The 26,625-nt window shown below is 51.3% G+C and overlaps 2 protein-coding genes across 2 annotated transcripts; one reads left to right on the top strand and one right to left on the bottom strand.

Annotated features, from left to right (window-relative positions):
* Positions 1–4,703: 4,703 nt before the first annotated feature.
* On the bottom strand, positions 4,704–19,014 carry ATPAF1 (ATP synthase mitochondrial F1 complex assembly factor 1). The gene is made up of 9 exons (XM_073593939.1): positions 18,788–19,014; positions 15,529–15,637; positions 15,409–15,444; positions 13,644–13,706; positions 12,989–13,039; positions 7,210–7,257; positions 6,952–7,047; positions 5,629–5,736; positions 4,704–5,012 (listed from the first exon to the last, which is right to left on the bottom strand). The coding sequence occupies exons 1-9, from the start codon at positions 19,000–19,002 to the stop codon at positions 4,851–4,853; spliced, it is 888 nt and encodes a 295-aa protein (XP_073450040.1). The 5' UTR covers positions 19,003–19,014; the 3' UTR covers positions 4,704–4,850.
* A 502-nt stretch (positions 19,015–19,516) lies between these two features.
* Positions 19,517–25,881, top strand: LOC141103879 (G2/mitotic-specific cyclin-B1-like). Its single transcript, XM_073593938.1, has 9 exons — positions 19,517–19,656; positions 21,383–21,517; positions 21,650–21,760; positions 21,951–22,130; positions 22,240–22,398; positions 22,505–22,741; positions 25,166–25,306; positions 25,390–25,500; positions 25,686–25,881. The coding sequence occupies exons 1-9, from the start codon at positions 19,636–19,638 to the stop codon at positions 25,788–25,790; spliced, it is 1,200 nt and encodes a 399-aa protein (XP_073450039.1). The 5' UTR covers positions 19,517–19,635; the 3' UTR covers positions 25,791–25,881.
* Positions 25,882–26,625: the final 744 nt, after the last annotated feature.

Here is a 26,625-nt window from a genome sequence, read left to right as displayed (position 1 = left end):
GAATCTATTGTTGCTGGAGGGGATCTACTTTTGCAAAGAAACTGGGTCTATTGTTACTGTGGAGGTCTTATGTTGCTCCCGGGGATCATTTGTTGCTGGAGTGGGGCTTATGCTGCTGGGGGAGGGGGTCAGTTGTTGCTGGGAGGGATCTACTGTTGAGGGAGGGGTCTGTGTTGCTGGAGGGTCTATTGATGCTGGCTACTGGGGAATCTATTGTTGCTGGAGGGGATCTATTTTTGCAGGGGGGGGGGGGGTCTATTGTTGCTGGGGAGGTCTATTGTTGCTGGTGCGGGATCTATTGTTGCTGATGTAGGTCTTATGTTGCAGGAGGTCAATCGCTGTCTATGAGACTCTGCTGATCAGAGATCGATCCCGGCCCCTTACCACGTGATCAGCTGTCAGCCAATGACAGCTGATCATGTGATGTAAACAGAGCCGGTAATCGGCTATTTTGAGGAAAAAAAGAGCTGATCACCGGCAGCTGTAAGAGGGACATAAATCCCGGTCATAGAAAACGTCTGCAGAGGCTTCTGTGCTACCTACCAGTGCACAACAGTGCCGCCTAGCAGTGCCCACCAGTGCCACCTACCAGTGCCCACAGTGTCACCTATCAGTGCCCACAGTGCCACCTATAAATGTCACCAATCAGTGCCTCATCACCAGTGCTGCCTATCAATACCACCTACCAGTGTCTATCAGTGCCATCTTATCAGTGCCTATCAGTGCAGCCCATCAGTGCCACCTACCAGTGCCCACAGTACCATCCATCAGTGCCCACAGTGTCACCTATCAGTGCCCACAGTGCCACCTATAAATGTCACCAATCAGTGCCTCATCACCAGTGCTGCCTATCAATACCACCTACCAGTGCCCATCAGTGCCACCCATCAGTGCCGTCTTATCAGTGTCTATCAGTGTTGCCTTATCTGTGCCTATCAGTGCAGCCTCATCAGCGAATATCAATGAAGGAGAAGAATTGCCCTTTTGCAAAATTTTATAACAAATTATGAAACGTGTTTTTTTTTTTTCAAAAATGTATGTCTTTTTATGTTTGTTTAGCAAAAAATAAAAACCCAAGTGGTGATTAAATACCACCAAAAGAAAGCTCCAATTTTGTCAAAAAAAATGCAAAAAATGTTATTTGACTACAATGACTACAATGTAGCATGACCGCGCAATCGTCATACAAAATGTGACAGCTCTGAAGGCTAAAAATTGGTCTGGGCAGGAGGGGGGTTTAGGTGCCCAGCAAGCAAGGGGTTAAAGCAGTTGAAGGCCGCATTTCTGTATCGGTAGGCCAGTTGTTCTCTGAGAAGCAGGGAGGTAACATAAGATATCCATTGCTTCCCTGTGGGTCCAGTATCTAGCAATACGTTTCCTAGCCAGGTACAATAGTCTAGTGATCATAAGATCCATTCCCTTCTGGTACATTGTACATCGTCTATGGCTCCCAGCAGACATACTAAGGGAGTCATTGGGCCAGACTAGAAATGTATTGTACAACTTCAGTCCAATAACGATTAAGTTTTGGGCATCTCCAGATGATGTGTATAAAGTGGCCTTGTTGTGCTTTACATTTTGGGCATAGAGGAGATTCTCTTATCCCCCCCAGTATTATGCCCCATACACACGGTCGGATTTTCCGATGGAAAACGTGTGATAGGATCTTGTTGTCAGAAATTCCGACCGTGTGTGGGCTCCATCACACATTTTCCATCGGATTTTCCGACACACAAAGTTTGAGAGCAGGCTATAAAATTTTTCGACAACAAAATCCGTTGTCGGAAATTCCTATCGTGTGTACACAAATCCGACGGACAAAGTGCCACACATGCTCAGAATAAATAAAGAGATGAAAGCTATTGGCTACTGCCCCGTTTATAGTCCCGACGTACGTGTTTTACGTCACCGCGTTCAGAACGATCAGATTTTCCGACAACTTTGTGTGACCGTGTGTATGCAAGACAAGTTTGAGCCAACATCCATCGGAAAAAATCCCAGGATTTTGTTGTCGGAATGTCCGATCAATGTCCGATCGTGTGTACGGGGCAATAGAGTTTCTCAGGTGTCTGATAAGCCCTTTGTTTGTAGTATAAATAGTTGTGACATCACAATGGCTACACCTCCCAGCACTGTCTGAGCGAATTTCTTCCTGCAACCAATTGGCACCATCTATGGCCGGCCTTAGTATTGGTTGGGCTTAATAGCAAAGTGGGATTTTAGTTCCATCCAATCCCTTTCTTTAGAAAGATTTGATTGAGCAGTTTGGACCAATCAGAGATTCCTCAATGATAGCGAATGGAGGGAAATAGTATAAGAACAGTCAGATTGGACATTGATGGGGAGAAGAGACCTGTGGGGGGGGGGGGGGACGTGATTGGGAAGATGTGGCAGGAGTGGTGGACTTGGACACTTGTAGGTCAGGAAGGGGGCCTGCCAGAGACTCCCCCCCCCCCCGCCTCGTCCCCCGACGATATTGATAAATGGTGTAATTAATAATGTGATTGGTGAGATTGATGTGATTGATGATATTGATGATTGGTGTGATATTTCCTTGTCATAGACGGAGATGTCCATTCTGGGCACATTGTAATCCTTTTCACCCACAGTGAGTGTTTCATCGCCGACTTGCCCCAAAAGAATGCTGAGAAGTGGGCGGGGATTAATATTATTTTTTTGATGAGGGGGAGGGAGGAACCAGGGAAGATGTAATGCCGTATACCTCCCCCCATCTGTACAACTCGTCCCCCACCAAAGCCTCTTCTTTGAGAAACTCCAGCCAGAGGTTGTACACCATCAGGTACAATGAGGGACCAATAGAGTGTTGAGAGCCAATCTACAGCCTGGAGCAAGGTAAATACTACTCCTTATTCCTCTACTTCTAGACGTAACCAGCATTCGGCCCTTGCATGGTGGGTATGACAGCTCCAGAGTCATGCCAAGGTGGGGGGTAGGGATGGCAGCCCAAGTGTTACGCCAGGGTTGGGGTGGAGATGACAGCTCCAGAGTCATGCCAGGGTGGGGGTGGGGAGGACAGCTTCAGAGTCATGCCAGGGTGGAGTGTGGGGATGGCAGCTCCAGAGTCATGCCAGGGTGGGGATGACAGCTCCAGAGTCATGCCAGGGTGGGGGTGGGGAGGACAGCTTCAGAGTCATGCCAGGGTGGAGTGTGGGGATGGCAGCTCCAGCCACGCCAGAATTGGAGTGACAGCTCCAGAGTCACGCCAGGGTGGGGATGACAGCTCCAGAGTCACGCCAGGGTGGGGATGACAGCTCCAGAGTCATGCCAGGGTGGGGGTGGGGAGGACAGCTTCAGAGTCATGCCAGGGTGGGGGTGGGGAGGACAGCTTCAGAGTCATGCCAGGGTGGGGGTGGGGAGGACAGCTCCAGAGTCACGCCACGGTGGGGGTGGGGATGACAGCCCCAGAGTCATGCCAGGGTGGGGGTGGGGAGGACAGCTTCAGACTCATGCCAGGGTGAGGGTGGTGATGACAGCTCCAGAGTCATGCCAGGGTGGGGATGACAGCTTCAGAGTCATGCCAGGGTGAGGGTGGTGATGACAGCTCCAGAGTCATGCCAGGGTGGGGACATAGTTAGTAAGGTTGAATAAAGACATCAGTCCATCCAGTTCAACCTGAGTGAAGACCCACAATTGTCCCCATCCCCCCACACTGCGTCCCATCAAGATGCCCATCCACTACATTATCTATTTTTTTTTATATATATATTTAAGGTACCCATGTAGCGCCATCAATCTATGCAGCGCTCCACACACACCTACAATGGTCCCCACCCCCAAGGGGTCTGTAATCCAGGGTCCCCAACTCACACCCATACACCAGGGCCAATTTTTGGACAGAAGCCAATTAACCTACCAGCATGTCTTTAGAGTGTGGGAGGAAACCGGAGTACCCGGAGGAAACCCACGCAGACACATGGAGAACATGCAAACTCCAGGCAGGTAGTGTCATGGTTGGGATCCGAATCAGCGACCCTTTTTACTGCTAGGCACTACCCACTACACCACTGTGCCGCCCACTGGGACGACAGCTCTAGAGTCACGCCAGGGTGGGGGTGGGGATGACAGCTCCAGAGTCACGCCAGGGTGGGGGTGACAGCTCCAGAGTCACGCCAGGGTGGGGGTGACAGCTCCAGAGTCACGCCAGGGTGGGGGTGGGGATGACAGCTCCAGAGTCACGCCAGGGTGGGGGTGGGGATGACAGCTCCAGAGTCACGCCAGGGTGGGGGTGGGGATGACAGCTCCAGAGTCACGCCAGGGTGGGGGTGACAGCTCCAGAGTCACGCCAGGGTGGGGGTGACAGCTCCAAAGTCACACCAGGGTGGGGATGACAGCTCTGGTGTCTGTACCTGGCAATAGCCTGTGAGAGTCGCTTTGCTCGCAGTTGGCTCCCAGTGGTTTATTGGCTGAGCCGTCTCAGAGGTTTGCGGCATGCACAGCGGTCCAGTATTGCACAACATTTCAAATGTAAGTATATTTCTAGATTTCTGGGGATTTGGGGGTCCCGGGACCGGGAATATTTCTGGTTCTGGTCGTCTCTGAGATCAGACGGAGGTTCCCTCACAACAAACATTTCTCAGGAGATTCCAGAAGAGAAAGGCGGGAGGGAAGAGAACATCTGGGGACAGACTGCGGCTGTCTCCAGAGACAACTCTCACCCGAGGTAGTAAAACATTTCCAGCAAGCAGCACAGAACACGGATTTAATCCCTCGAAAGGACAAGAAATACGAATCAGAAATACCAAAATAAATTTCATTTGATGAATGTCACACAGGATTGTCAGAGGAGTCACACAGTCTGTCCTCGGTGGTGAGCGGGGTTCCCCTTTAGGTTATTGAGCCGCTCTCCCCAGGCCGCTCTGCTCCAGCGCTGACACCACAGACATGTACTTGAAGTTGTTGGGGGTGTGATTGAAGCTTTCCACCAGATGAAACCACTCCCCTCCATAGAAAAGCTGCACCTGATTGGCCAGACATTGCGCCTCCGGAACACTCTGCAGGAAACAAATAGAAACCATCAGATCAGGAATATAGAGGCGGAGCCAAACATTTCCCCCTCCCCCCAGTATATAGATCACAGAGGTGACCCCAATGTATGATAGGAGGAGTCTGTGACTCTGGGTCATTGCCCACCAGCAGGAAAACCGACCATCAGTTACCTCTGGTCTGATGGGAGGGGCGGAGCCTGACAACCGTCATATCCGGACAACTCAGACTATTTAAAGACCCGGTATAGATTCACTGAAACCACGCTATTTTGGGGGGGGGGGGGGAATCCTTTTTCTAACTCAGTGATTCTGTGTTTTCTGACGTGTTATATCTTTCACTTGGATGTTATAAGAGTAAATACAGCTGGATAAAACAAAAACTGTGTCTGTCTTGATTTCAGGCTGCAAAGCAACAAAATAGTATTATTTTGAATGGGGAGGGGCCCAGGGGTTGATTCTTTTCTATACACTCTGTATACCCGACTGAAGGCTTTCATCAGGAGGCGGAGCTACACAGGAAAATCTCCAATCCAGGCCACACCCACATCCCCTCATTCAAATATTGTGACAACCAGTGAAGGGACAGACCACGCCCACATTTCTACACATGGCGCCACCGTACCAGGAATGTGGAGTCCATTTCTGAGTTCATCAGAACCATTCCCTTCTCCTTCTGGAGGTCGGTGTAATGATGGAAGATCAGCTGACTGGGCGCCGCGTCCCCCGCACTCTGCACCGGAGAGAGAACACCCATTATCATTCCGCATGTGACTGCCCACCATACCACCCCATTATTATCTATAATATGACTGCCCACCATACTACCCCATTATTATCTATAATATGACTTCCCACCATACTACCCCATTATCATCTATATGACTGCCCACCATACCACCCCATTATTATCTATAATATGACTTCCCACCATACTACCCCATTATCATCTATATGACTGCCCACCATACCACCCCATTATTATCTATAATATGACTTCCCACCATACTACCCCATTATCATCTATATGACTGCCCACCATACCACCCCATTATTATCTATATGACTGCCCACCATACTACCCCATTATCATCTATATGACTGCTCATCATACCACCCTATTATTATCTATGGTATGGGTGAGGGGTCATCCATCAGGTGAAAGAGGAATGTCTGTTGGGGGGTGAGGGGTCATCCAATCAGGTGGCAGCGCACAGCGAGAGCTCTGGTATGGGGTCGTCCAATCAGATGGCAGCTCTGGTATGGGTGAGGGGTCATCCATCAGGTGAAAGTGTAATGTCTGTTGGGGGGGGGGGGGGGTGAAGGGGTCATCCCATCAGGTGACGGTGCAGTGGGAGGTCTGGTGGTGATAAGGGGTTGTCCAATCAGATGATGGTGCACAGTGGGAGATCTGGTGGGGAGGAGGGGTTGTCCAATCAGATGACGGTGCACAGTGGGAGGTCTGGTGGGGATGAGGGGTTGTCCAATCAGATGACGGTGCACAGTGGGAGGTCTGGTGGGGATGAGGGGTTGTCCAATCAGATGACGGTGCACAGTGGGAGGTCTGGTGGGGATGAGGGGTTGTCCAATCAGATGACGGTGCACAGTGGGAGGTCTGGTGGGGATGAGGGGTTGTCCAATCAGATGACGGTGCACAGTGGGAGATCTGGTGGGGAGGAGGGGTTGTCCAATCAGATGACGGTGCAGTGGGAGGTCTGGTGGGGATGAGGGGTCATCCAATCACATGACGGTGCACAGTGGGAGGTCTGGTGGGGATGAGGGGTCATCCAATCACATGACGGTGCACAGTGGGAGGTCTGGTGGGGAGGAGGGGTTGTCCAATCAGATGACGGTGCACAGTGGAGAAAGGTCACCCTTAGCGGACTGTGCACACAGGTTGTGTTGATCACAGTGCCTGCCCCTCCCCCTACCGGACGGATGACCTCACCTGGATATTGATCAGAGAGGTGAAGTGGAGCGCCGTTCCTGACCACTGACCCACATAGAACTCGTAGCCCTCCGCCCGCGGCACCGCATACAGGAACTAGAAGAGAGAAGACAAAAGTGAAAGAAGGCAGAAGGTCAGCCATTGTTGGCGAAGAACACAGGAGCCAATCACATCAATCTCTGGGAGTCGCAGTCCACGGATGGGGGTGTCACTCGTATAAAGAACATCGGAACGGCCTCAGAGATTAGGACAACTCACCGCAGGGCAGCTCTGGGCCCTCGTCCAGATCACATCAAAGGTTTCCCCCTGGAGAAAAAAAAAAAGGAGGTCAAAGCAGTTCCACTGCAGGAAGGAGACCACCAGAGAAAATGAGGCTTCCAGGGGAATCTCTCTAGACTGGCGCTTTACAGACTGCAGTACTTCAATCTCACCTGAAGGTGGAGCTGTTTTATCTAAGAGTAAATACTGACTCCAAGGTCTACACAATGATGGCGGATATGGAGTCCATGGACTGACACTATTGGCCAACGTTGTGCAGAGGAGGATGCTGGGATGGGACAGACTAACACACCAATAGGAGGAGTCCATTTTTTTTTTTTTTTTTTTTGCTCAATGAAAATACGGACCTGATTCCCCCCCCCACAAAGACATTCGATGTGGATGGAGGAATCCTCCTGCTGAGTCGTCGTATTCTGACAGAGGAGACTTCCCGCCATCACAGCACACTGATCAGCATTGCAGGCTGAAGCCGGCAGCAGAAGAATCCAACAGGCTGGGTGCACAGAAGTTGATTGGTAGGTGTGACTTCTGTACAACCGACCGACCATACAAGGATCGATATTGAGAGGGTTCAGCAGGGACCGGCCGACGTTCTATCCTTGTATGTACAGAAGTGCAGCCAGCCTGTCCGATCCTCCTGCTGCCGGCTGCAGCCTGCAATGCTGATCAGTGTGTTGTGATGGTGGGAAGAGATGTCAGAATACAAGGTCTCAGCAGGAGGATTCCTCCAATCATTGAATGTCTGCATGGGGGAATCATTCAGCCCGTTATTTCATCTATTGGCTACTTCACGGCGCACTCCCTCCTCATTCCTGAAATATCATGGAAGGAACGAAGCATCAAACTCGTTTAAATGCAGCATTCGTTCAGTTACAGCCAACGCAGTACAGGGGGCCCCTCCCATACACACCCTATGGAGTGTCACTGCCCCTCCCATACACACCATATGGAGTGTCACTGCCCCTCCCATACACACCCCATGGAGTGTCACTGCCCCTCCCATACACACCCTATGAAATGTCACTACCCCTCCCATACACACCATATGGAGTGTCACTGCCCCTCCCATACACACCCTATGGAGTGTCACTGCCCCTCCCATACACACCCTATGGAGTGTCACTGCCCCTCCCATACACACCCTATGGAGTGTCACTGCCCCTCCCATACACACCCTATTGAGTGTCACTGCCCCTCCCATACACACCCTATGGAGTGTCACTGCCCCTCCCATACACACCCTATGAAATGTCACTACCCCTCCCATACACACCCTATTGAGTGTCACTGCCCCTCCCATACACACCCTATGAAATGTCACTGCCCCTCCCATACACACCCTATGGAGTGTCACTGCCCCTCCCATACACACCCTATGGAGTGTCACTGCCCCTCCCATACAAATCCTATTGAGTGTCACTGCCCCTCCCATACACACCCTATGGAGTGTCACTGCCCCTCCCATACACACCCTATGGAGTGTCACTGCCCCTCCCATACACACCCTATGGAGTGTCACTGCCCCTCCCATACACACCCTATTGAGTGTCACTGCCCCTCCCATACACACCCTATGGAGTGTCACTGCCCCTCCCATACACACCCCATGGAGTGTCACTGCCCCTCCCATACACACCCCATGGAGTGTCACTGCCCCTCCCATACACACCCTATTGAGTGTCACTGCCCCTCCCATACACACCCTATGGAGTGTCACTGCCCCTCCCATACACACCCTATTGAGTGTCACTGCCCCTCCCATACACACCCTATGGAGTGTCACTGCCCCTCCCATACACACCCTATGGAGTGTCACTGCCCCTCCCATACACACCCTATTGAGTGTCACTGCCCCTCCCATACACACCCTATGGAGTGTCACTGCCCCTCCCATACACACCCTATGAAATGTCACTGCCCCTCCCATACACACCCTATTGAGTGTCACTGCCCCTCCCATACACATCCTATGGAGTGTCACTGCCCTTCCCATACACATCCTATGGAGTGTCACTGCCCCTCCCATACACACCCTATGGAGTGTCACTGCCCCTCCCATACACACCCTATGGAGTGTCACTGCCCCTCCCATACACACCCTATTGAGTGTCACTGCCCCTCCCATACACACCCTATGGAGTGTCACTGCCCCTCCCATACAAATCCTATTGAGTGTCACTGCCCCTCCCATACACACCCTATGGAGTGTCACTGCCCCTCCCATACACACCCTATGGAGTGTCACTGCCCCTCCCATACACACCCTATGGAGTGTCACTGCCCCTCCCATACACACCCTATTGAGTGTCACTGCCCCTCCCATACACACCCTATGAAATGTCACTACCCCTCCCATACACACCCTATGGAGTGTCACTGCCCCTCCCATACACACCCTATTGAGTGTCACTGCCCCTCCCATACACACCCTATGGAGTGTCACTGCCCCTCCCATACACACCCTATTGAGTGTCACTGCCCCTCCCATACACACCCTATGGAGTGTCACTGCCCCTCCCATACACACCCTATGGAGTGTCACTGCTCCTCCCATACACACCCTATTGAGTGTCACTGCCCCTCCCATACACACCCTATGGAGTGTCACTGCCCCTCCCATACACACCCTATGAAATGTCACTGCCCCTCTCATACACACCCTATGAAATGTCACTACCCCTCCCATACACACCCTATTGAGTGTCACTGCCCCTCCCATACACACCCTATGAAATGTCACTACCCCTCCCATACACACCCTATTGAGTGTCACTGCCCCTCCCATACACACCCTATGGAGTGTCACTGCCCCTCCCATACACACCCTATTGAGTGTCACTGCCCCTCCCATACACACCCTATGGAGTGTCACTGCCTCTCCCATACACACCCTATGGAGTGTCACTGCCCCTCCCATACACACCCTATGAAATGTCACTGCCCCTCCCATACACACCCTATGGAGTGTCACTGCCCCTCCCATACACACCCCATGGAGTAGACATGTGCACTGGCCAAACAAAATTGTTTGTTTTCTTTTTATTCTTTTTTTTTTTCGGGTCATTCGTTATGATTGAAATTCGTTATTTTGAATACATTCGTAAATTCTAAAATTAGTAAATTTTAAAATTCTAAATCTGAAAATTCAGAAATTCAAAATCTGAAAATAGCTAATATTAACTATTAAATTCTAGGTATTGGAATTTCCTTTGAAATTTGGCTGTTAGTGAAAGTAACGAATACGAATTTATCCGAAATAATGAATGCTGCATTTACCGGAATGGAATGTAACAAATTATTAATGAACAATAATAATAAAAGTTTTTATCATTATTATTAATTTGTTAAATTCCATTCGTTTAAATGCAGCAATCCTTATTTCAGATAATGGAAAAACAGTGATAAACCCGCGCAATGGAGGTAGATGAAAACTAGGTTTAAAACTGCTGCCTCCACAGATGCGTTCGCCACCAAAGTGGGGAAAGCTGAGTGTGAAAAAATTAAAAGTGTGGGTGTGGCGCTGTTTTAGTGAGAAACCTGATGAAGTAAATAAAAGTAAATATATACAATATAATTATAATAAATATAAAAAAATAAAACACGGCCTGCTTCTTCAATTAATATGCCCACAAAACATTCTTATGCCTAACATAACCGCTTGCCATCCTTTTGTAAAATAGTTGGATGGGCTTACACCACCATCATTAGGTCGCATATACCCTCTTTCTACATGCCAGGACACTCTGTAAGGGTCACGCTCCCGTAGACGTCCAATGACGAAACGCGTAGGGCGTGGCCCAAATCTTCATCTCCCTAGGATCGTTTTTGATGGTTCAGCTGAGATCTTTCTTTGCTTTATATGAGCTACTAGTATGTGAGTACCGCTCTGTTATTTCTTACAATAAAAACTTTTTATACGGCTTTACGCTATGGACATCCCTTCTCTTCTATGTCATACACCAATCCGATCCCGAGAGTGCCAGGAACCGCTGCACAGTGGCATAGACTGTGACTGCCCGATACCCCTGCAGGGGTGAATATAGCTGGTGAGTGAATGCACATTTAGAGCACGGGATTTAAATCACTGTCACCAATGAAAATAAGCATTAGAGGACCACATTGAACGTACTTGTTTATCAAGAAAATCAAGTGAATAGCACTATTGTGCACTTTATAAGGACTATTTATTATTGCTCTAACCAGCACTTGTCACATATCTTGTTTGTCTCCCCTCCCCCTCTCTCCTTGTCCCCCGCCCCCCACATCTTTTCACTGTTTTTATTGTTTTATGAACGTATGCTATGGACATCAGGTATCACAGTGGAACACACCACTTTTGTATATGATAGAAATATTGTTAATTGTGTCAACACATTTTTGTTTATTTTATTTACTTCATACATTTGCGCCCACCTGTTTGATTTGTGATTTACCTTTGAGATACGGATTCACATATATATATATATATATATATATATATATATATAGTTTTCTAGGCATTATAGAGTCATTATATATGCCACAGGATTATATATGCACATCAGGTTTCTCACTAAAACAGCGCCACACCCACACTTTTAATTTTTTCACACTCAGCTTTCACCACTTTGGTGGCGATCCCATCGGCGGAGGCAGCAGTAAATTATTTTTTCACATTATTTCGGATAAATTTTTTACGTTCACTAATAGCCAAATTTCAAAGGAGATTCCAATACCTATCATTTATTAGTTAGTAATAGTTATTATTATTTAGTTATTACTCCAGATTTTCTCATTTTCGGGTGTTCTTATTTTCGTTCTTTTAAATGTTCGATTTCCGTAATAATCTAATTTCGGGATCTTCTCATTTCCGAATCTTCAGAAATGCGAGGACTTCTTTGTGGAAATCCTCAGAATCTGCCGCACGGTTCTCGGTTCATCCGCACACTACGAGGGTGCACAATCTCTCCACATTTCCATCCCCACCCACTTCTGATGTCATAGTGGACATTTCCCCGCCCCTCTGCCATTCACAAACAAGGGACTGACTCTGACACAGAAAGTCCCTCCCACTTCACACAAACTCTGATGTTATTCCGACACTCCGAATTCCGGTCACTCATCTTCCGCCAACAGCACAACACACACACGTTATTTCTTCTTCTACTCCGTACAGACCGAGCCCACCGGTCTGTGACCCCCGGAGAGTGCAACATGTCAGAACACGCTGACATAGCACTATACCACCACCAATCCGGGAATTAAACTGTCACACCTCGTGTATGTGTATGTATATATATATATATATATATATATATATATATATATATATATATATATATATATATTATATACACAGTGGAACCTCAGATTGCGAGTAACGCAGTTAACGAGCGTTTCGCAATACGACCACTGTATTTTTAAAAATCGTGACTCGGTTTGCGAGTGTTGTCTCGCAAAACGAGCAGGATTCAGGCCAAAGCGGTGCGCAGTACCGCGTTTGGCCTGAGGTGGGGGGACGCCAAACGTCGCCGATCACAGCCGATCGGCGCCGTTCGGAAATGCACGGAAAGGCTTTGGATTACGAGCATTCTCCTGGAACGGATTATGCTCGTAATCCGAGGTTCCACTGTACACATATATATATATATATATATTGGGGATCAATGGATCTCCCCTCACCTACAATCATTTAAAATCCATGATCTGTGCTGGGCTCTGCTATGTACTAAGACTTCGGTATTCGGGGAGAAGATCACCAATAAAAGACGGAACTCACCGGAATAACGGCGTACACCGCATCCTTCGCCGAGAAAAACTCCTTCCAAATCTGAGGACAAAACAATCGTATGAAAATGAGACTCCTCCCCCCTGCATGTCCCCGCCTTCTTTTATGTGACCATAGACCCCCTCCTCCTGCATGTCCTCTCCTCACCCATATGACTACAGACTCCTCCCTCCCGTGTCCCTGCCTTCTTCATGTGACTATAAACCCCTCCCCGCCTGTCCCTGCCTACTCCATGTGACTATAGACCCCTTCCCCCTTCTCCATGTGACTATAGACCCCTTCCCCCTTCTCCATGTGACTATAGACCCCTCCCTCACCTTCTCCGTGAGACTGTAGACTCCTCCCCCTGTGTCCCCGCCTTCTTCATGCAACTATAAACCCCTCCCCGCCTGTCCCTGCCTACTCCATGTGACTATAGACCCTTTCCCCCTTCTCCATGTGACTATAAACTCCTCCCCCTGTGTGTCCCCACCTTCTTAATCTGATTATAGGCCCCCTCCTTATCCATGTGACAATAGGCCACTCCTCCTGAATGTCCCATCCATATCCATGTGACTATAGACCCCTCCCCCTGCATGTCCTCTCCTTACACATATGACTGCAGACTCCTCCCCCTTTGTGTCCCCTCCCCCCCTTGTGTGATCACCTGATTTATCTCTTCAGCGCTTCTCTCTTTCACCAGATCCAGATTCAGGATGGAGTTCAGAGTCTGCAAAGGAAATACAACATCAATACATCTGGGGCAGTACACTCCATCCAGCCTGGGGGGGGGTAGGGACAGTACATTCCAGTCGGGGTGGGGGGTACAGTCCAGTCTTGGGGAGGGACAGTACATTCTATTCAGTTGGGGGGGGGACAATACATTCCAGTCGGAGGGTGGGATACATTCGGGGGGGGGGGGGGGGGGAGCAGTACATTCCAGTCGGGGGGGGCAATACATTCCAGTCGGGGGGGACAGTACATTCCAGCCGGGGGGGACAATACATTCCAGTCTGGGGGGGTACATTCCAGTCTGGGGGGGACAATACATTCCAGTCTGGGGGGGACAATACATTCCAGTCTGGGGGGGGGCAGTACATTCCATTCCGAGGGGGAGGGACAGTACATTCCAGTCGGGGTGGGGGGTACAGTCCAGTCTTGGGGAGGGACAGTACATTCTATTCAGTTGGGGGGGGGACAATACATTCCAGTCGGAGGGTGGGATACATTCGGGGGGGGGGGGGGAGCAGTACATTCCAGTCGGGGGGGGCAATACATTCCAGTCGGGGGGGACAGTACATTCCAGCCGGGGGGGACAATACATTCCAGTCTGGGGGGGACAATACATTCCAGTCTGGGGGGGACAATACATTCCAGTCTGGGGGGGACAATACATTCCAGTCTGGGGGGGACAATACATTCCAGTCTGGGGGGGGGGCAGTACATTCCATTCCGAGGGGGAGGGACAGTACATTCCAGTCTGGGGGGGGGCAGTATATTCCATTCCAGGGGGGGAGGGGACAGTACATTCCATTCCGGGGGGGGGGAGGGGACAGTACATTCCAGTCTAGGGGGGGTACATTCCAGTCTGGGGGGGGACAATACATTCCAGTCTAGGGGGGGTACATTCCAGTCTAGGGGGGGGTACATTCCAGTCTGGGAGGGACATTACATTCCAGTCGGGGGGGGGTGGTACTCACAGTGGGTGGAGTTAACCATTCCTGTTCCTAGGATGAAGATATATCTAAAACATACAGGAGGAGTGTGCTCCACCCCCATCTGCAAATCTTCTGCTGGTGTCATATTACAACCCCCCCTTCTCTGTCCCCCATTCCTGTCCACCCCTCCCCCACCTCTGTCCACCCATACCTGTCCTGCCCACATCCACCCCTCCCCCACCTATACAATATATGACATTTGAAGCTCCCTGAAGCTCCGGGTTGTGTTGTTCCAATCACTCAGAGAACCAAACTATAAAACAACTCACAGATTCCTCCAATCACACAATGCAGGTGAATGGTTTAGAATCCGGCCACGCCCTTATCGGAATCGGGCCACGCCCTGCTGATCTATGGCTGGTCTGATGAGTTCCAGCTGTAACGGATTCTCTCCTTTTGGGATAAATGATCATCTGACCAGTGTGACACCCCCCCCCCCCTCCCACAGTGGAAATGGTTTGTCCCAACTGCTGCACATGTGATCAGCTGTGACGCTGGCCATTGGAGGGCTTGACAGTTTGGTTGAGAGCACAAGCAACTCAAGGGAGGAGCCAACCCGTGTGCCAGGGCCAACAGGGAGGAGCCAGCCCGTGGGGAGGAGCCACCGGGGAGGAGGGGGGAGAGGGGGCGGGTAATTATATGGTTAGTGATGATCACATGACGGGGGTGGGGTTATTATCTTATATGGTGAGGAGTGACGGTCACATGACTTACCTTATTCCTTGTGAAGTTTCCTGTGGGTGATCCCACCTGCGGGGGAAGGACAGACAGATTGTTACATAGAAACACTCACACTTCCGCCACCATCTAGGGAGGTGATATTGGAGGACGCACCCTCTTCTCCACCCTGCGGGCAAACTCAGCTTGTTTGGAGGAGCCCAGGGGGCGCGACGTCGCCTCCGCCCTCTTCTCCATCCGAGTCTCATACACAGCCGGGTCCGACCTAAAGGAGAAACAAACATCTCATTCTGGTTGTGCCGGGACTCCGCCCATAAGTAAGGAGGCTGGAGGACTCCTCCCATAACTAAGGAGGCTGGAGGACTCCTCCCATAACTAAGGAGACTGGATGACTCCGCCCATAACTAAGGAGGCTGGAGGACTCCGCCCATAACTAAGGAGGCTGGAGGACCCTGCCCATAACAAAGGAGGCTGGAGGACTCCGCCCATAACTAAGGAGACTGGATGACTCCGCCCATAACTAAGGAGGCTGGAGGACCCTGCCCATAACAAAGGAGGCTGGAGGACTCCACCGTGCCTACCCTGATCCTGGGTGCTACGCTCCGCAGATCCTCCCGATCCCGGGTGCGACTCTCCACAGATCCTCCCCTGATCCTGGATGCTACGCTCCGCAGATCCTCCCCTGATCCCGGGGGCAACGCTCTGCAGACCCTCCCCCATTCCCGGGGGCAACGCTCCTCAGATCCTCCCCTGATCCCGGGGGGCGACACTCCGCAGATCCTCAGCTGATCCCGGGGCAACGCTCCTCAAGTCCTCCCCTGATCCCGGGAGCAAGGCTCTGCAGACTCTCCCCTGATACCGGGAACAACACTCTGCAGACTCTCCCCTGATCCCGGGGGGCAACGCTCTACAGACTCTCCCCTGATCCCGGGGGCTACGCTCTACAGACTCTCCCCTGATCCCGGGGGCAACACTCTACAGACTCTCCCCTGATCCCGGGGGCAACGCTCTACAGACTCTCCCCTGATCCCGGGGGCAACGCTCTACAGACTCTCCCCTGATCCCGGGGGCAACGCTCTACAGACTCTCCCCTGATCCCGTGTGCGACTCTTCACAGATCCTTCCCTGATCCCGGGAACAACACTCTGCAGACTCTCCCCTGATCCTGGGGGCAATGCTTTACAGACTCTCCCCTGATCCCGGGAACAACACTCTGCAGACTCTCCCCTGATCCCGGGGGCAACGCTTTACAGACTCTCCCCTGATCCCGGGGGCAACGCTCCGCAGATCCTCCCCTGATCCCGGGGGCGACGCTCCACAGATCCTCCCCTGATCCTGAGGGCGACTCTCCTCAGATCCTCCCCTGATCCCGGGAGCAACGCTCTACAGACCCTCCCCCATTCCCGGGGGCAACGCTCTGCAGACTCTCCCTCTGATCCCAGGGGCAACGCTCTGCAGACTCTCCCCTGATCCCGGAGGCAACGCTCTGCAGACTCTCCCCTGATCCCGGAGGCAACGCTCTGCAGACTCTCCCCTGATCCCGGAGGCAACGCTCTGCAGACTCTCCCCTGATCCCGGAGGCAACGCTCTGCAGACTCTCCCCTGATCCCGGAGGCAACGCTCTGCAGACTCTCCCCTGATCCCGGGGGCAACGCTCTGCAGACTCTCCCCTGATCCCAGGTGCTACGCTCCGTAGATCCTCCCCTGATCCCATGTGCGACTCTCCACAGATCCTCCCCTGATCTCGGGTGCAAATCTCCGCAGATCCTCCCCTGATCCTAGGGGTGACGCTCTGCAGACTCTCCCCTGATCCCGGGGGCAACGCTCTGCAGACTCTCCCCTGATCCCGGGTGCGACTCTCCGCAGATCCTCCCCTGATCCCAGGTGCAACGCTCTGCAGACTCTCCCCTGATCCCGGAGGCAACGCTCTGCAGACTCTCCCCTGATCCCGGAGGCAACGCTCTGCAGACTCTCCCCTGATCCCGGAGGCAACGCTCTGCAGACTCTCCCCTGATCCCGGAGGCAACGCTCTGCAGACTCTCCCCTGATCCCGGGGGCAACGCTCTGCAGACTCTCCCCTGATCCCAGGTGCTACGCTCCGTAGATCCTCCCCTGATCCCATGTGCGACTCTCCACAGATCCTCCCCTGATCTCGGGTGCAAATCTCCGCAGATCCTCCCCTGATCCTAGGGGTGACGCTCTGCAGACTCTCCCCTGATCCCGGGGGCAACGCTCTGCAGACTCTCCCCTGATCCCGGGTGCGACTCTCCGCAGATCCTCCCCTGATCCCAGGTGCAACGCTCTGCAGACTCTCCCCTGATCCCGGAGGCAACGCTCTGCAGACTCTCCCCTGATCCCGGAGGCAACGCTCTGCAGACTCTCCCCTGATCCCGGAGGCAACGCTCTGCAGACTCTCCCCTGATCCCGGAGGCAACGCTCTGCAGACTCTCCCCTGATCCCGGAGGCAACGCTCTGCAGACTCTCCCCTGATCCCGGGGGCAACGCTCTGCAGACTCTCCCCTGATCCCAGGTGCTACGCTCCGTAGATCCTCCCCTGATCCCATGTGCGACTCTCCACAGATCCTCCCCTGATCTCGGGTGCGACTCCCCGCAGATCCTCCCCTGATCCTAGGGGTGACGCTCTGCAGACTCTCCCCTGATCCCGGGGGCAACGCTCTGCAGACTCTCCCCTGATCCCGGGTGCGACTCTCCGCAGATCCTCCCCTGATCCCAGGTGCTACGCTCTGCAGATCCTCCCCTGATCCCAGGTGCTACGCTCTGCAGATCCTCCCCTGATCCTGGGGGTGACGCTCCGCAGATCCTCCCCTGATCCCGGGTGCGACTCTCCGCAGATCCTCCCCTGATCCCGGGAGCAACGCTCTACAGACCCTCCCCCATTCCCGGGGGCAACGCTCTGCAGACTCTCCCTCTGATCCCGGGGGCAACGCTCTACAGACCCTCCCCCATTCCCGGGGGCAACGCTCTGCAGACTCTCCCTCTGATCCCGGGGGCAACGCTCTACAGACCCTCCCCCATTCCCGGGGGCAACGCTCTGCAGACTCTCCCTCTGATCCCGAGGGCAACGCTCTGCAGACTCTCCCCTGATCCCGGGGGCAACGCTCTGCAGACTCTCCCTCTGATCCCGAGGGCAACGCTCCTCAGATCCTCCCCTGATCCCGGGGGCAACGCTCTGCAGACCCTCCCCCATTCCCGGGGGCAACGCTCCGCAGACCCTCCCCCGATGCGACGCTCATCAAAAAATAACAAATTCAGATTTTTTTTACCAGCAATGAAGTGAGAATTTATTATAATTTGTATATTAAGGTGACTTTCTCCTTCATCTCTATACTGGGAGACTTCTATAGCGCCCCCTTGTGGAGGATTCTATGTACTGCACCCCCCACCCCACACACACCTTCTCAGATCTTCGATCTTCCGCCGATATTTGTTGTAGAAAGGATTTTCTTCTACGGAGAAGACCCTCATCTGTTCCCACAGACCCCCCAGGGGCCCCAGACCTCCAGCCCGGCTCCTCACTGCTAGAAAACCCCGGAACCCCAGGCTCATCTGCACCAAGGCGGCCACCATTTCCCCCTTCCGCCACATCCGGTCCGACCGGAAACAGCACATGATACACAAACGTTCCGCTTCCAGCCTGTTCCTGCGTGTGCTTCCACTGCCGTCCGCCGGGGGCGCTGAGTTCTCAGTTTACTTCCACAGTCAGCCGCCGGGGGCGCTGAGATCTCAGTGTACTTCCACAGTCAGCCGCCGGGGGCGCTGAGATCTCAGTGTACTTCCACAGTCAGCCGCCGGGGGCGCTGAGATCTCAGTGTACTTCCACAGTCAGCCGCCGGGGGCGCTGAGATCTCAGTGTACTTCCACAGTCAGCCGCCGGGGGCGCTGAGATCTCAGTGTACTTCCACAGTCAGCCGCCGGGGGCACTGAGATATTTGTGTACTGCCACTGCCGGCCGCCGGGGGCGCTATGAGCTCCGAGTACGGGGACGCACGACTCTGTTGTCTAGACGCTGTGAACCCGCCCCCCGCCGCCGTTTCCAGGGCAATGCATTCCGCTAGTCGCAAATAGCCAATCAGAAGCCGCCGAGGAATCCGAACTGACCAATAGGAACCGGCGCCGGGAGACTTAAACTGAGAACCGGAAACTGGTGACCAGACATTGCCAGAGATCCGGAGCGTAACGGCCGAGAGACACCGAGCAGAACCCGAACCGGCACCGAACCGGCACCGAACCAATACCGGAACCATGTCCCTCCGCATCACCCGGGTGAGTCCGACCGCCACAGCCTGCCGGTGATGTGTATATCCTCCTATATACGTCTATCCTGTGTATATACCCCTCCTATATACCCCTGTCCTGTGTATATACCTCTCCTCCTATATACCCCTGTCCTGTGTATATACCTCTCCTCCTATATACCCCTGTCCTGTGTATATACACACCCCTCCTATATACCCTGATCATCTCTCTATAGACATCTTCCTCTGTATGTACTATTTGTCCTCTATATACAGATCTCCCCCCCCCCCCCTTCTCTCCATACATCAGAGGGATGGAGGAGAAATTACCCCCCAATATAGACATGTGTGCACCCCTCCCCCCCACCTATTGTGTATTCCCCTACAGATCACATGGTGTGGCTATAGAGAAATCACCCCCCCATATAGACATATATGATGTGTACACCTTCTCTTCCTCCCCCCTATAGATCACATGGGGTGTCCATAGAGGAGAAATTGTCCCCCCATATAGACATATATGTGTACACCCCTCCCCCCCACTATACAATGTGTATCTCTCTCCCCCCCCCCCTACAGATCACATGGGATGTGCATGGAGGAGAAATCACCCCCCCACACTAGTGTCTATGTCCCCCCCCCCAATACAATGTATCTCTCCCCCCTACAGATCACATAGGGTGTCCATAGAGGAGAAATCGCCCCCCCATATAGACATGTGTATGCCTCCTTTTCTCCCTCCCCCTACATATCAAATGGGGATTCAGAGGAGCAATCACTCCCTCATATACAATGTGTACACCTCCCCCTCCACTACATCAGAGGGATAGATGATGGAGAAATTAACCCCCATATAGTGTGTGTGTGTGTGTATACACCTTCCACTGTAGATCACATGGGGGGGGGGGTCCTTGGTTTAGAAAATACAGTACACCTCCCTCCTACAGATCACATGGAGTGCTCATGGAGGAGAAATTGGCCCCCCCCCAATATAGACATGTGTACACCTTTCTCCCTCTACAGATCACAAGGGGGATCCATAGAGGCATAATTGCACCCCTGTGAACAATGTATACCCCCATATACATAATGTACATTCCCCAACAATACATCAGAGGGCTAGTTGGAGGAGAAATCATCCCCCTATAGACATGTATATGTACACCCCCCATACAATGTATATCTCCCCCCTACAGATCACATGGGGTGTCCATAGTGGAGAAATCCCCCCTCCCCCGTATAGACATATAATGTGTACACCTCTTCTCCCCCCCCCCCCCCTACATATCACATGGGGATCCAGAGGAACAATCGCTCTGCCATATAAAACGTGTACACCTTCCCTCCAATACATCTGAGGGATAGATGGAGAAATCATCCCCCATATACAAGGTATTTACACCTCCCCCATAGATCACATGGGGATGGGGGTCCATAGATTAGAACCTACAGGTCATAGATTAGAAAATACTGTAACCCCCCCTACAGATCACATATGGGGGGGGGGGGGGGTCCATAGAGGAGTAATCTCACCCCTGTGAACAATCTATACACCATCCCCCATAGAGGTGAAATCACCTCCCCCCACTATTGACATATAATGTGCACACCTTCTCTCCTCCACACCCCCACCCCAACTATACAATAAGTAGACCGCTCCCTCCCGATCACATGGGGGGTACATAGAGTAATTGCACTCCATTATACAATTTGTACACCTCTAGTAGTGTCTCTGATGGTCGCTCTCTCTACAGAACATGCTGTCCAATGCAGAGAACAATGTGAAGAGTGGAGTTGTTGGGAAGATGGCAGCTAAGCCAGGATTGCGTCCCCGTGCCGCCCTGGGTGATATTGGGAACAAAGCTGATACCAAGATGCCCCTAAAGAAGGTAACGTCGGAGGCTGGGGGGGAGGGGTGCATGTTCCTCAGGAATTGTTGAATCTCCTGATGGGGGTGAAGCTGGGCTCAGGGAGAGGTGATGGATCTTCTGCAGGACTCACCACAATCTCCTCTTTTCTAGGAACAGAAACTGGCTGTGAAACTTGTAAAGAAAGTGAAGCCAGCAGAGAAGATTCCGGAGCCAAAGAAAGCGAAGGAGGAAGCTGTCTGTATAAAGCCACAGCCTGTGCCGGTATGATGGTGGGGATGTGGCTTGACACCCAGCTGTTGAGGTGTTCACACACTTGGGGTGGTTCATGTCTACTTGCACTTGGGTACTTTGCTTGGGACATTGGTGGGGGTGCAGTGTAAGGTCCTCACCAACGCTCCAACTGGCTTTAGATTGAATTCCGTCACCCCCTAACAATCTTCTCAACTCACAGGTAGAGGCCCCAAGCTCTCCCAGCCCCATGGAGACATCAGGCTGCCATCCAGATGAGCTGTGCCAGGCCTTCTCAGATGTCCTCATCCAGGTGAAGGATGTGGATGTCGATGATGCTGGGAACCCCATGCTGTGCAGTGAATATGTGAAGGACATCTACTGCTATCTGAGGAGTCTGGAGGTGAGCTGGGTCTGTAGGCTTGAATGGCCATAAGGAGGAGAGTAGATGGAATATTTTATTGGTTCTATTGATGGGTAAATGTGACTCGGCTCTCCTCCTCTGTCTCCAGGAAGCAATGGCGGTGAGGCCGCACTATCTCCAAGGCCAGGAGGTGACGGGTAACATGCGGGCAATTCTCATAGACTGGCTGGTTCAAGTGCAGATGAAGTTCCGCCTTCTGCAGGAAACCATGTTCATGACAGTTGGAATCATCGATCGGTTCTTGCAGGTGAGGTGATACCTGGTGGGAGGAAGGTGACAGTTGGGGGGGGCAGAGGGTGTAAGATCAATGTGGAACCTCCGTGTGTCTAATTACCTTAATTTCCTCTGCTCAGGATAACCCAGTTCCTAAGAACCAGCTCCAGCTGGTGGGCGTGTCAGCCATGTTTCTTGCTGCTAAGTATGAGGAGATGTATCCTCCAGAGATCGGAGACTTCACCTTTGTGACGGATCACACCTACACCAAGGCCCAGATCAGAGAGATGGAGATGAAGATTCTTCGTGCCCTGAAATTTGCCATGGGCCGGCCCCTCCCCCTGCACTTCCTCCGAAGGGCGTCCAAGATTGGCGAGGTAATGGGGCTTTCTGGGTTGCTCTGTCCATCCATTGGAGATGGGAAATTGCAGGATGGATTTGGCTTTTGTTCAGTTGTCTGAGAACTAGTCATTCCAGTGTCCTCACATGACTTTAAAACCTTTTTTAAATTGGCAGCCATATTTTGCTTCTGCTGCATGGCCATCTACACTGTAAACTGGGGGTTGGCTACCTGTCAACGGGTACCTCGCGAACACGTCCCAGTGTTGCCGGCCCAGTCTTCACCTCAAAGCTCCAGTGCACCTAATCCTAGGTAGCCAAGGAAGGCCTCCCTTGTATCCACTCAGCTGCAGGGAAAGCCTCAAATTGCTCATGCAGGTTCTTCTCTGGAGCTCTTGCTCTTCTGTGGTCATCCCCACTGGCACCAGGAGATGTAAGTTTGCCTCAGCTGCCCCCCAGTACCTTGCCCTCTTGACACCCCAGCAGTCCTGATATCCCAGTAATGCATCCTGCTGACCTTTTTGAATGCTGCTTGACCATCTAATTATGCCAGCCAGAAATCAGCAGATGGCCAGGCTTGACACTAGTCAAATCGACCTGCAGTAACAGATGTATCTTCACGATGAACTAAGTTTATAAAGTGACATTTGACTTAGTGGGGGGGGGGGGGCTTGCTAAGAAATGTAACCACTTCCTGCCCACACACTGTCATGACATCGCAGACTTTGTGGTATCTGGGTGCAGTTACAGGCATCGTTCAGATAATCGTTTACAGCCGGCGATCCCCCTACACTGCAAGAACAATCATAGCAGCTGTTCATGCGATCGCTCGTTCTTACAAGCGGTGGGAGGGGACATCACTCCAGTGCTTCTACCAGCTCGCCTGTGCAATCGCTGAGCCGGAGAAATCGGCCAGCGCCGGAAGTTGACCATAGACAATCTGGGCTTAGATCTTCCCCAGAAGTCTCTATGACCTTTCGGAGGACGGGCGTGTTTTGACAACTCGCCTGATCTCTGCATTTGGGGAAAAAAAAGCCGTCGCCTCAGTTGGGAAGTCCAAATCCTCTTTATATTTCAGGCTTCCCAGCCTAGAGGAAAGATCTGGGGACTTGTAGACCCCAGATCTCAGAGTAAAGAGGACCGGTCATGTCCTATTCCAAGGAATGTTTTTATGCCCTGTAATAGGAAAAAAGTGATCAAAAATTTAAAGCATCTAAACTTTTCTTAATCACTTTAGCCCCAGAAGAATTTACCCCCTTCCTGACCAGAGCGTTTTTTGCAATTCAGCACTGTCGCTTTAACTGACAATTGCACGGTCGTGCGACGTACCTAAACAAAATTGACCCCCCCCCCCACACACACACACACACACAAATAGAGCTTTCTTTTGGTGGTATTTGATCGCCTCGTTATTTTTTTTGACATTTATGGTGGACACATCGGGACAATTTTGACACATTTTTGGAACCATTGGCATTAAAAAAATTTATTACTGTAAAAATGCCACTGGCAGTGAAGGGGTTAACACTAGGGGGCAATGAAGGGGTTAACTGTTCCCTGCTAACTACAGGAAGTAACATATCGTGGTTCCTAGCCAATGGGAACACACGATCTGTCACTCCTGTCAGAATAGGGAAGTGTGGGTTTACACATCCCTGTTCTGTGTCTCCTGGTCACAATCGCTCGTGGCCGACTGTCATCGCAAGCATCAGCACTCTTGCTATGCAGCGGGCGCACGAGCCTGCTATCCAGACCCCGCGAGCCGACATACAGCTACGTGGTTTCACACAGGGGAGCGAACCTGCCGCAGTGTAACCGCAGCAGCTGTTAAAGCACTCGCAGAAGCAAACTCATTCATAGGTCACACCCATATATGTAAACGGCATTCAAACCACACATGTGAGGTATTGCTGCAAAAGTTGGAGCGAGAGCAATAATTCTAGAACTAGACATCTGTAACTAAACAGCTAACCTGTAAACTTTAAAGAGTCGCTTATAGAGATTCTTAAGTGCCATTTGGCGCCATTCTACAAGTGCGCAGTTTTAAAGTGTGACATGTTGGGTATCCATTTACTTGGCATAACATTATGAAAAAAAAAATGGGCTAACTTTACTATTAATGCATGAATTTTTTTTCTCAAGCACGTTTGAAAAATCACCGTGCAAGATTAAAAGTTGCAACGGCATTCATTGGGGTTCTGAGTAATCTAGCAAAAAAGTAGATATAGATATTTTTTTTTTTTTGGTCATGTAGGAGAGGTGTCTTAATTGGCCTTAGTGGTTGGGGGGGGGGGGGGGGGGGGTCTGCACCTCAGTGATCTGTTTAATGTTGGCCAGGTAGATCTCATCTCTCAAATGTTGCCTACCCCTGCTGTGTATGTAAATGATATGACGGGGGAGGGGTGTGCTCTGGTTAGACCTGTTTTTCCCTCGGTGACAGTTCATGTTCCTCTCCTCCCCAGGTTACAGCGGAGCAGCACAGTCTGGCCAAATATCTGACAGAACTGGTCATGGTTGACTATGAGATGGTGCATTATCCTCCCTCACAGATTGCAGCTGCTGCTTCCTGCCTGTCCATGAAGGTCCTGAATGCTGGGGACTGGGTAAGTACCTGCATCGGCCCCTGATGCATAATCTAATATCGGTCATTCTGCTGCTTCGCTCTGAACAGAGAAATCTCTTCCAGACTCCAACGCTGCAACACTACACCATGTATTCTGAAGACTCTCTGCTTCCCATAATGCAGCACATGGCCAAGAATGTGGTGAAGGTGAACAAAGGACTCACAAAGCAAATGGTGAGCTTACTAAATGCTGGACAGGAGGGGGGAGGAGAAGATGTAGCCATTGGTGTTAACTGAATTGTGCACCACGTTAGATTACATTTCTGCATATTATTCTCGGTGTTAACTTGATGGGTTTCCATGTCTTGGTCAATGCTGGTTCTGAGATGAAGGTGATAATGTGATCTCTCTTCCTGCAGACTGTGAAGAACAAGTATGGCAGCAGCAAACAGATGAAGATCAGCACCATTCCTCAGCTGAGGTCAGAGGTCCTCGCTGGGCTAGCGCAGGCCGTGATGCCATAAAGATCTCTGTACAGACATTTGTTCTACTGTGTTGGCACTGTGTGCTTTTGTAAATAGTTTTTTATTTTTAATAAAGTTGTTTTTGATTTTATTGCTCATGGAGTGTTTGACTTTAGAACTTTAAATCTTGAGAAATGCTACAGATTCTATTGCCAGACAAATCCCCATATTGCACCCATTGCCTGTAAATTCCATCTCTTGGCATGTAGGAGACTGCCATCTATTATCACATCTCATTGTTATCCTTCCAAGATGGGGAATTCCTTGCTTGGCTCTACAGGAGCGTGAGGGGTGAAGAGTGTACATGTTCCATACCAACAAGATGGACTGAGAGGTCTCAAATAAAATTGTGGCATGAACGGCTTCAAATTATCACCTTGAGGTTCTGTGAGAACCTGAGGATGTAGGCTTTAAGTCCAGATTTCTGCAGTTGTGAGGCTTGCCTAGAATTGGCACCCTTCCAAACAGGGGGGGGAGATTGTAAGTGAACTGAGGTGGAAGAACCCTCTTTGTTTAGAAAGTTGGAAGTTCCCTGGCCAAAGGGCCAGTTTACTGTTGACTTTAAGGTGGCTGGGAGTAGGAAATGCCCTGGAAATAGTGGAGTGTGGACAATGTCCAATCTTTAGTATTGGTTGGAGGAATGGTGTGTGTGTGTGTGTGTGTGTGTGTCAAATTGGAGACCACTGATTTGGGCTCAAGGTATTTTATGGAACCTCCAGTCCTATCCACCCAGACAGAAGGGGATGGATCCCCCTTCTGGGGTGGGGTGATTTATTATACATATATATAAAAATTTTATTTTTTTTGGGTGGGTGTAAATGGACACAAGTTCACT

This window comes from Aquarana catesbeiana, linkage group LG07 (genome assembly GCF_042186555.1).
Source record: "Aquarana catesbeiana isolate 2022-GZ linkage group LG07, ASM4218655v1, whole genome shotgun sequence".
Lineage (NCBI taxonomy): Eukaryota > Metazoa > Chordata > Amphibia > Anura > Ranidae > Aquarana > Aquarana catesbeiana.
Note: the sequence above shows the minus strand (reverse complement) of the source record. Positions and strands in the feature narration are given on the sequence as shown.

What these genes read in the sequence shown, in the direction of transcription:
- ATPAF1 (XM_073593939.1), bottom strand. Translation starts at nt 19,002, where the DNA reads ATGTGCTGTTTCCGGTCGGACCGGATGTGGCGGAAGGGGGAAATGGTG. An exon ending in GCGCTGAAGAGATAAATCAG is followed by an intron (nt 13,040 to 13,643) that starts GTGATCACACAA and finishes TTTTGTCCTCAG; the next exon opens with ATTTGGAAGGAGTTTTTCTC. An exon ending in AAATGGACTCCACATTCCTG is followed by an intron (nt 5,013 to 5,628) that starts GTACGGTGGCGC and finishes TGTTTCCTGCAG; the next exon opens with AGTGTTCCGGAGGCGCAATG.
- LOC141103879 (XM_073593938.1), top strand. Translation starts at nt 19,636, where the DNA reads ATGTCCCTCCGCATCACCCGG. An exon ending in TGTCCCTCCGCATCACCCGG is followed by an intron (nt 19,657 to 21,382) that starts GTGAGTCCGACC and finishes CTCTCTCTACAG; the next exon opens with AACATGCTGTCCAATGCAGA. An exon ending in GGGCGTCCAAGATTGGCGAG is followed by an intron (nt 22,742 to 25,165) that starts GTAATGGGGCTT and finishes TCTCCTCCCCAG; the next exon opens with GTTACAGCGGAGCAGCACAG.